Below are 10,601 nucleotides of genomic sequence, written 5' to 3'. Positions count from 1 at the left end.
AAAGGTTTGACTCTGCCTTCTCCGCCCCCTCCCTGGGGCTGGGCTGCACACTTTCTGCTTCCCCGGAGAGTGACAAGGCTCTGTTCCCTTCCCAAGAGCAGGCGCTCCTGAAAGGGCTGAGGACAATGACACCCTGGACATAGCTACTGATGATGACATACCAGCGGGCGTTCCTCCGAAGCTCTAGCTGCTGAATCACTCCAGACTGAAACGACTTCAGGACTGGCCCTTTAAAAATCGAGCGCGCTACCGGGCAAACTCCTCCTCCAGGGAGGTTCCTTTAAATAAGAGCCAGCTGGCCAGGGCCCCGCTTTTCTCCCAAGCAATACCTGCAATCGAGGTTTCCTCCCCAGGAGATAGCAGCCTGTGAGCATGGCTCAAGCATTTGTGAACAGCAAAATCCAGCCTGGGAAGGTAGTTGTGTTCATCAAGCCCACCTGCCCCTACAGCAGTAGGGCCCAGGAGCTCCTCAGCCACTTGCCCTTCAAACAAGGACTTTTGGAATTTGTCGATGTCACAGCCCGCAGTGACACCAACGAGATTCAAGATTATTTGCAACAGCTCACCGGAGCCAGAACGGTGAGCCTGGGGTTTCCTTCTAAAAGGCTGGGGAGGAGGCTCCCAGATTCCTTTTTCTTGTCGGGGCTGTGAACGTGGTACGCCTGTGCCTTTCTCTAGGACACCGCTAAGGTTCTGTCTGTCACTCCAGGCGGCTGGAGGGCTGTGCAGGTTGGGGAGGGCGCCTGAGAGAGGACACTGCTTCCTTGAATGGACGGCTGGACTTCGGCCAACGGTGCTCAGATCAGAGGAGGGAGCACAGCTGACTGTGTTGGGCGTCAGGGGCAGCGGGCCCAGCAGCCGCCCAGGAGTCACTGAGGAACTATCTGGACTCTTTGTTTGAAGCACTGACAGTCTGCGCTTGCAGGGCTGGGGTGGAAGGAGGCATGCAGGGGCCATGTGTGATCGGTGCGTTTCTGTTGTTGCACAAGAATCGCGTGCACTCTGTGTGCACAGGGCCAAGTGGGATTTGCTGTCCTTCCATCTTTTCTCTAGGCTCTCTTTAACCTTCATCTAAATCGCTCATTCTTCCCTATCTTATCTAACTCCTCCCTCTGGAAAAATCTAACGGCTCATTAGTGCTCCTTAATCTAAATTATGGGATGTTTCCAGGCCTGTTAGGGAGTCCAGAAGCCAGAGTTCCGGATGGCTCTCACAATGGTTTGCTGTGTGATCCTGGTAAGTCACCAGCTCTGTGACTCTCAGGGACCTCCTGGCTGCAGCACCAGGCTGGAGGAGGTGACCGCTACATCCCTTCTTGCTATAAGTAGACAGTGGGACCCTAAGAACCGCTGTCCTTTACATGAACAGCCTTCCTCTTCCTCAGCACCCACGGCTTCCCAGTGAGAGAGCCAGCCGACCAGATCCCCAGCATCAGTTCAGGTGTTAAGTCCTGTCCCACCAGGTCACCCAAACTCCCTTTCAGGGCGCACATTCTAAGACACGGTGCTTGCAGAAGCACATATCCTAGCTCAGGTTTAGTTTGACTTACTGTGTTCTTTCTGGCTTCTCAGTGTAAAGCCTGGGAGGCTGTTCTGTTCTTCCCACCTCTCCAGTCAGAAATCAGCCTTCTGGTGCAGAAAGAGGCAAAACACGCTACCCCCATTGCTTCCAGGGCCCCTGCTGTGAGCTGAGGACCCTCGTCTCTGGAAGGAGGGAAAGGGCAGTGTAAGGACGCCTGTGGACCCTGCTGTGAGGCGTCCCTCTGGGCCAGCGGTTCCCAAATGTTGCTGCTCATTAGAATCACCTGAAGTGCTTTAAAAAAAAAAATTCCCAATGCCCAAGTCACACCGCATGCCAATTAAATCACAATATGGGAGGCGGCAGCTAGGCATCAGTAGTTTTAAAGATCCCTAGGACATGGATACACACATTGAGTTATAAGATGAATAAGTTCTGGGGATGTAACGTCCAGCATGGTGATTATAGTTAGTAATACTGTATCGTATGCTTGCAGTTTGCTACGAGATTAGATCTCAAGTGTTCTCACCACACACACGTGCAAATGGTAGCTGTGAGGTTATGGGTATGTTAATTAACTTGATTGCGGTAATCATTTCTTAATGTAGTATATGTGTATCAGACCATGACATTGTATACCTTAAATACACACATATTTATCTGCCAGTTATACCTCAAAAAATCTGGAAGTGAAAATAGAGTTTCTCTCCTGTCAAAAAAATCAAAAGGTAATTCTAATTTGCAACCAGGTTTGGGACCTACATCTTTCAGCCCGGCAGCACCTACTCTCTAGCAGGAAAAACAAACCACTTCACGCATTCATTCAACACCTGTTTTTTCAATTCATTTGTAAAGCAACACTTTTTCTTCTAGTGGTCTTTTGTTTTTGAATTTTTCAAAATACTTTTCACAGGTTCTTGAGTCCTGAATGACATTCCTCCAAGGGGAAAAACAAACCCTTTGAAGTTGTACACTTCATGATCCCGAACAGTGAAGGGTTTCTATTAGAAGAGACTGGAAACCTTGAGAGCTGTCGCTATCTTTGCTTATCCTGGGATGCCTGTGTGCTGTGCAAATAGTAGGAGCCCAGCAAGACTTGACTGATTACAGAGACGTAGGCCTTCTATCAGGCCATGTACTGGAGAAACTGGTTCTGGTTTCGCCATAGCCACAGCTCCTAGATCAGTGCGTTCACTTATTCCTTTTCCTGATGTTCTTTCTTTATGTAAATCCAAGTTTCTGACCTCTTTCATTTTCCTTTTCTCTGAAGAACGTCTTTGAATGTTCCTTACGAGGCAGATCTTTGGGCAACAAATTCCCTCAATTTTTGTTTGTTTGAGAAAGTCTTTTTCTCCTTTGGTTTTGAAGGATAATTTTGCTAGATACAACAAATATTTTTAAGCACCTACTACACTAGGCACTTTTCTGGACATTGGAAATACTGCCATGAACAGAACAAACAAAAATGACTGCCTTTGTGGAACTTACATTCTAGTAAATGCAATTAATAAAATAGTATGTTGGAAGGTGGTAAGTGATGTGTGCTATGGAGAAAAAAACAGACAGGAAAGGCAGGTGGGCTGTAGGCAGCAAGGTACGGTTTTAAATGGAGTCATCAGGGCCTCACTGATTTTAGTAGATCTCTAAAGGGAGTGAGGGAGCAAGGCATGCAGAAATGTAGGGGTAGGGCATTTCATGCAGTGGGAACAGCAAGTGCTAAGGTCCTGGGGTAGAAGTATGCCTGGCAAGGAGGCCTCCATGGGTGGAACATTATGAGTCAGGAGGAGATGAGGTCCGAGAGATCACGCGGTATAGGTTGGCGAGGCCTTTCAAGCTATCACACGGAGTGTGCTTGTGACGGGAGATGAGATGCCACTGAAGGGTTTTGAGCAGAGGAATAACCCTATCTGACTTGATTTTGAAAGGGTCGCTCCAGTGGCTGCGGGGAAAGAGACTACAGGAAGGCCAGGGTGAGGGTTGAAGCTGGGAGACCTCTGGAGGCTAGAGCAGTAATTCAGATGAGAAAAGATGGTGGCTTGTACCAGGGAGTAGCCAAGGAGGTGCTGCAGAGTGTTGGGAGCCTCTGAGTAACACCAGAGCGCAGGAGATGCCACCTAGCTGAAGCTGGGGCTGGAGAAAGCTCCGGGAGAGGAAGGGCCCCAGAATTCCCAAGCTTGCTTTTATGGTGGCAGTTCTCTGCTTCTTGGCAGTAACAGACTCAAGTTCCTCCGAAGAGGCGGATGGGCCAGGAGGGGAGGGCACGGAGGACGAGTCTCCCTTCCTCAGCTGCATCAACAGCTTCCTGTTTTGTCACCACAGCCTCCCACACTGTCCTGCTGCCAACTGATCACACTGACCACAGCCAACTGTTGCCTAGCCTAGAGGGTGGGTGTGAGGGCAACGGGGCCTTTCAGCTCTCAGGCAAGCCAGCTTGCGTGCCAGATGGTCTGCACAGAAGTCCGCCCTGATCATGTTTCAGGGCCTGCCTCAGGTGGCTGGGGGCTGCTGCAGAGCTGTGTGTTCCCAAAGCCTCAGTTACCGCAGGAGGAATGAACCACTATCAGTGCCAACCAGCGGTTTGCAGATGTGACCACTGAGAGTCAGCATCACCTGGGAACTTGCCAAAATGCAACTTCTTGAGCCCCAGCCCGGATCTCCTGTATCAGAAATGTGTGGGGAAGGAGCAGAAACCTATGTTTTAACAAGCCCTCTGCAGTTCTGATGCAGGGTTCAAGTTTGAGAACAGCTATCTGAGGAGAAGACTCCTTACTCCTCAGGGCCTTCTCTCCAAATAACTGAACTCTAACCCCCTGGGCCAGCACCCTGGCCAAAGGTGGAGATGTGGCAAGTGGCAAGAGGAGTGACCATTGCTCAATTCTTTCTGACAATAACAGAATTGACAGAAGTTCAAGAATGAATACATCTCGTCCTTATTGAAAGCTCAGATGAGTTTTACTCATTTAGGTAATGGCTTCAACAGAAGGAGCCCTGTATTAGAATTACATTAGGATTCTGTTTTATTTACCATTGCAACTGACCACAGCCAACTGTTCCTGGGGAGATAGAAGCCAAAAGGCCCCCAGCAATTTGAGAGGTGCTTTATTTTCCCTAAAATGGCCAGATCCAGGGGGCAAGTTAGGGTTCTGGCCTCATGTTTCTGCATATTCTTCCAGCTAGTAAAAAAGCAACGCTGCCTTGGTGGCGCTTCCACTTGCAAAGCCCCCACACAGGTGGGCAGTGCAGGCGGGACGGGCGTCACCTTGTGTGACTGAGGTGGACATTACCAGGCTTTCTCGCCAGAACACAGTCCTGTGTGCTCTTCCCCACTCTTGGGACATAGGAAATAGCCATGGCAATGGAGTGTAGGAGTCTTTCAATTGGGGGCCTTAATTTTTAAAGCCTGCTTCCACCCAGACCTCCTTCTTAATAAAAATAAGGTTAAGGACTTACCTGAAATAATCCTGCCCTTTTTCTCAACTCTCACACTTAAAAAAAAAAAGTCATCTGAACATGCACCCCAATGTTCATAGCAGCATTATTGACAGTTTCCAAGATATGGAAGTCACCTAAGTGTCCATCAACAGATGAATGGATAAAGAAGATGGGGTGTATATATATATATATATATATATAATGGAATATTAATTACTCAGCCATAAAAAAGAACGAAATAATGCCATTTGCAGCAACATGGATGGACCTAGAGGGTATTATGCTAAGTGAAATAAGTCAGACAGAGAAAGACACATACTGTATAATATCACTTATATGTGGAATCTGAAAAAATACAACAAATTAGTGAATATAACAAAAAAGAAGCAGACTCACAGATATAGAGAACAAATCAGTGGTTACCAGTGGAGAGAGGGAAGGGAAGAGGGGCAATACAGGGGTAGAAGATTAAGAGGTACAAACTATTATGTATAAAATAAGCGACAAGAATATGTTGTATAACACAAATAATATAGCCAATATTTTATAATAAGTGGAATATAATTTATAAAAATTTTGAATCACTGTGTTGTACACCTGAAACTTCTATTGTACATCAACTATACCTCAATTTAAAAATGCATCTGAATTACTATGCCTTCTGAGGAAAGTCAAAAGCTTTGAAAATATTCTTGCCACCTTCTGTCTTTCACCTCTCCTGCCCCTTCTGGTATGTTCCTAGTGTTCTGGGAGAGGACCTGCTTGCTCCTGACCACTCAGGGTACCCGCATTGTGGTTGTTTCTTCACTGCCAGTCAGCCTTTCTGTGACATCCCTGGCCTGGAATTTGCCTGAGCCACAGTGAAAAGACTTCCTCCTCTCTCCTCCTTCCAAGAGCCATCTAGAAACCTGGAACACGCCTTACCTAGCAGCAGGGAGGGAGCCTGAGGTTGACTCAAGATGAACATGTTCAGCAGGCAGAATGACTGTGTCAGCCTGGCTGACCCTGGGCCACCCACCCATGCCAGGTGTGAAACCAAAGCAGATGCATGTCCTTGCTCCCAGGGCTGCAGCACTTAAACATCTTATGATGGGCCAGGTATTAGAGAAGGAGATTCAGACACCACCACCCCTTCCCCAGCTGAGGACAGAGCTCACAGATGAGACAGACGACTCTAATAAACTGTGAGTCTAAACTCAGAGACAGAGAACTGATGCAAATACTTTTCCAGCTGTACTTAGAGACAGACTCCTTCCTGGTTGCCATGGGTCAGTTTAAGGGCTCAGGTGTGGTCCCAGCTGTAGAGAAACCAGAATTCAATCAGGGTGGCCCAGCTGCGGCCAACCAAAACTCTTTCCCTGAAACATAGAGTAAAATTTTTAAATCCCTTTGACAAGTTAGACAATCTCACACACACAGAACATTCTATTTGAAAAGCATCTTGGCGTAAGAAGGTTCTTCAATGAATAATTTTATGCGTATAATGAAGTTCTGCCCTGAAAGAGTATACATGAGGAGGTTGTGAAGTGAGTTGAAAAGCTTTGGATCATGGGAAATATTTAGAGGAAGGATAAAATGTCTAATCTAATAATGATGTTCTCTAAATGTCCTGGCTTGTTTGCTTTTTTAGGTACCTCGGGTCTTCATCGGTCAAGAGTGCATAGGTGGATGCAATGATCTAGTAAATATGCATGAGAAAGGGGAGCTGCTGACAAGGCTAAAGCAAATTGGAGCTCTACAATAATTATAGGTGAGTGACAGGTGGGACGCTGGGCCAGGAACACTGGGAGATGGTGGAATTGTACCGCCACGTTTTATTACAATCTAGGAAGGCACTCTGGATACGGAACGAATGATCGGGGTGATTTGAGGAACTGTGATGTCATGTATGAGTTTCCCATTTTACAAATGGGTTAATTTCATCAATGGGAGGAAAGCTTTTCACTCAACCTTCATTTAACAAATATTTATTTAGCACTTACTATGTGCCAGACACTGTACGAGGCACTGGGAATACAGAGATGAACAAAAAGATAATATGGAACTTATATTCTAGAGAGGTAGACCGATCCAAAACAAGTAAATAATTCCTGAAACAAATGAATAATTTGATAGAACATGGCAGGGGGATGGGGAGCAAATTAAGCTAATGTAGTAAGGGAAGGCCTTTTTCAGAGGGGCTGGTTGAGCTGAGACCTGATTGACAACAGGGAGATGGCCATGTACAGATGAAGCAGAAGGGCTTTTCGGGCAGAAGGAATAATAGCAAGTACAAAGGCCCTGAGGTGACAAGTATGGAATATTCAAGGAACTGAAAGCAAGACAGATCAGACTGAGTGAAGCGCAGAAAGAAGGAAAAGTAGTAACAAATGTGGGCAAGGACCAGAGCACACAGGCCATGGGAAGCAACCTAGATTATTCTAAGTGCAATGTGAAATCAAGGTAAGTTTTGCTTTACCTGTGTTCACCCTGCAAATCCATTCAATCTAACTGGCTTCCCAAATGACAAAACAGAGTTTTCTAAAATTGTAACTTAAAGGAGATCTTTGACTGAATGGAAAACCACAGGGTGACGAATTCTTCAGAAAGGAAGCAAGATACCTTTGGGGTCTGATGGACTCTCCTCCCCGCAGCTCTTGTTAGTGCAAGCTAGCTTCTAAGCAGGCCAATTGCACTGACTCACACGTGGAAAGATTCTGTTTTAGCCAAAGGAGAAAGGGGTTCAAATTAAAATGTTCTTTGAAGAGTATTTATTGCCCACTAATTAATAAATAACCCTTGAGCAATGAGTACGTATAATTTGTGGTGGTTACTCAGAATAGCAACAGGAAGTGACAAAACAAGGTCTGAAAAATGCAACTGAATCCCTTGAAATAAAATAGTCAATGTTATAAACTTTTAATCACAATTCTACAACATCATCCCCTCAAATAAACACTGTGTCTGTTTGGGTTAGCTTTCTGGCCTCACCCCATGCACAAAGCACTCAAAACCCAATTAACTGCTGTACCAAATGTTTCCTTTTCTGGAACACTCTTCAGCAATTTAGGCTTAGATGAGAATGAGAGAAAACTTACAACTTTCCTGGGAAGGTGGGAAACACCATTTCCCCAGCTACCTCTATGTTGGCATGGGCACTAGAGTCCGCCATATTCCCCAGGTCTCTTTATCTGCATTGTCCTTCAGTATATTATACTCTCAGTATTCTACTGGCAACTTGCATCTCAAGGCCATCTGTAACCGATTATGCTTAAACAGCAAGAGTAAATGTTCTGGTAATGAAAGGGAAATGAGAGGAATTGATCTTTTCCAAGAAAATCCAATTCTTTGTATTTTTTCCTAGCAGAGCAGACCCCAGGCTGATATCCCCCTTGAGAGCTGGATGGCATTGCAGATACTGACAGCACTTCCTGATGGATGGACCTGGGGCTACGTTTACCCAGCTACAGCAACTGTTTACTTAAAAGTTTGAAATATGTTAACGCAAATAAAGTGGGTGGGGGGCATTCTGGGGGCAAAAAACAGCTTTTTCTTCTTTTGACTCAGTATTAAAAGGGGACCAACTTGCCCAAAACAACAGGTCTGAGAAGTTCGATGGGTGTCTCAGGTTTCTTGTGGATTGGCCCTTTGGTTTCCAAAAAGACAAGATATGCTTAGGATTCACTCACTGACCCAAAAGATGTTCCTTCTCTTTGGCACATGGTCCTTACTACGTGTTCTCCACATGCTGGGGCTCCTCTACCTCAACACCAGTGTTTCTCAACCAAGTATATCCCAGACCTCCTGGGTTGAATCTATAGTTGGTTTTCTGCTACTGTCCAAAGATTATTTTGTTGAGTTTGACTTTATAGAATTTGTATTATGAAATCAATAGATATTCTGAATATGCTTTATCAAAGGGTATCTCCTTAGCCACCATCCCCACCCCACCTCCTACCCCCTCCTACTGTGAGAATCACTGCCGTGAACCAGTTTTCTGAACCGTGACAACTCATAGACCTCATAGGAAATATTCAACAATTCCGTGAAGGGTCTGAGCACGCAGTCTGAGAGACGCCACTGAAAAGTTAAGCACGGTTGGTCTTCATTTTGGGCCACAGGGATCAGAGGTATAAATGCAGATGCTACGATCACGTGGCAACACTCTGTTATGTAACAGGTTATCCAGGGAATCCTGAACAAGTGTGTATTAATTTGTTTATAAGCAAAAGTAAAACATAAGGGCTTCCCTGGTGGCGCAGTGGTTGAGTCCGCCTGCCGATGCAGGGGACACGGGTTCGTGCCCCGGTCCGGGAAGATCCCACATGCCACGGAGCGGCTAGGCCCGTGAGCCAAGACCACTGAGCCTGCGCGTCCGGAGCCTGTGCTCCTCAACGGGAGAGGCCACAACAGTGAGAGGCCCGCATACAGCAAAAAAAAAAAAAAAAAAAAGTAAAATAAAAAATTTTAAATGTTACATAGACAACTTGTATACCCACCTCCAAGAATATGTCTGTGAAAGTAGCCAAATTTGGGAAACTCTGTTCTAAATGATTTTCTCTCTCTCCTTTCTTTCCCCCTCACTCTATGAAAACTTAAGAATTCCTTATTGTGAAAGTTATTCTAGAATTGCAAGCTTAAGTTAATTTCCCTCTGTAGTCTCTGGTATGAATGGTTAATTTCTTCTCTAATAAAGAAGTACCCGTGGATCACACAGTGATTTTTGTCCAATTCTTTTCTAGTTCTCAAGACCTTAAGGAATGTGATTATTGCAGAATATACCAATTTAAAGTGTTTTCATGTTCAACCCCTGCAGGCGCATGCTATTGTCCTTCACTGAGTAGAAACGGTTGGTGTAATTTTGTAAATTTCATAATTTGACTATGTCAACACTAGCCTATTGAATAATGTTTAGGATTCAGTAATAGTCTTTTTCATACCACATTCCATTTTCCTATTTCTCTCCTAATACTCTCGTAGTCTTGGCTTCCTCTCCCTTCCCTTATGCACCCTAACCACTCCCTTCAACCAGATGGCTGTGGATGATCGAGTAGGTTACACACCGCACAACACTATGAATGCCACCTCTGGAGGCTGTGCAGTGTGCAAACTGCACCGTCCCTGATCACCTCCCGACCACTTGCCTGCTCTTTCTTTCACATTTCTATGTCCTTGCTCATTGTGTTCCTTCCTCCTGAGATACCCTTTCTTATCCTTTGTTCTTCTTTCAAACCCTGCCTTCACGGCCTGATTTACAGACTCTCCCCTCTGGACCTACCCTCTCCTCTCACTGCCTCTTGACTAAAAAAAGTCATTGCTCCTTCTTCTGTAATCTTAAAACATCAGGCTGTATTGTAGTTAATCATCTGTACTGGTCTCTCACCATATTCAGAAATACTCAAAGGCAGTAGCCTCGACGTAAAAACCTTCATATGCCCAGTTTCTAGCACAGAGGTTCTATTTTATCAAAGCAATACATGCATGTGGTTTAAAATGTCAAACAACACTACAACACTACTCAAACCCCAGTCCTGGCCACACATTTATCAGTTTCGTAGGTATTTAAGCTATTTAGAAATACTGTAAAATGTATTAGACATATATAAGAATATATAGAATGCATAGTTCTATTTAAATGAACACCCATGTAATCTGCTTCCAAAGTTAAGAAG

At 45.3% G+C, this 10,601-nt stretch overlaps 1 protein-coding gene across 2 annotated transcripts; it reads left to right on the top strand.

Moving 5' to 3' along the window:
* The first annotated feature begins 296 nt into the window (after positions 1 to 296).
* On the top strand, positions 297 to 9,643 carry GLRX (glutaredoxin). 2 transcript variants are annotated; one of them, XM_060143289.1, is made up of 3 exons: positions 297 to 579; positions 6,581 to 6,700; positions 8,297 to 9,643. In XM_060143289.1, the coding sequence occupies exons 1-2, from the start codon at positions 373 to 375 to the stop codon at positions 6,692 to 6,694; spliced, it is 321 nt and encodes a 106-aa protein (XP_059999272.1). In that variant the 5' UTR covers positions 297 to 372; the 3' UTR covers positions 6,695 to 6,700; positions 8,297 to 9,643. The 2 variants fall into 2 exon arrangements, with proteins under 2 accessions (XP_059999272.1, XP_059999273.1); XM_060143290.1 differs by having other exon boundaries at positions 8,294 to 9,643.
* Positions 9,644 to 10,601: the final 958 nt, after the last annotated feature.

The sequence above is a fragment of the Lagenorhynchus albirostris genome, chromosome 3 (genome assembly GCF_949774975.1).
Source record: "Lagenorhynchus albirostris chromosome 3, mLagAlb1.1, whole genome shotgun sequence".
Lineage (NCBI taxonomy): Eukaryota > Metazoa > Chordata > Mammalia > Artiodactyla > Delphinidae > Lagenorhynchus > Lagenorhynchus albirostris.
Note: the sequence above shows the minus strand (reverse complement) of the source record. Positions and strands in the feature narration are given on the sequence as shown.

Excerpts from the sequence above, each read along its gene's own strand:
- GLRX (XM_060143289.1), top strand. The coding sequence starts at position 373 with ATGGCTCAAGCATTTGTGAACAGCAAAATCCAGCCTGGGAAGGTAGTT. Across the intron at positions 580-6,580 it reads AGCTCACCGGAGCCAGAACG|GTACCTCGGGTCTTCATCGG; the intron begins GTGAGCCTGGGG and ends TTGCTTTTTTAG.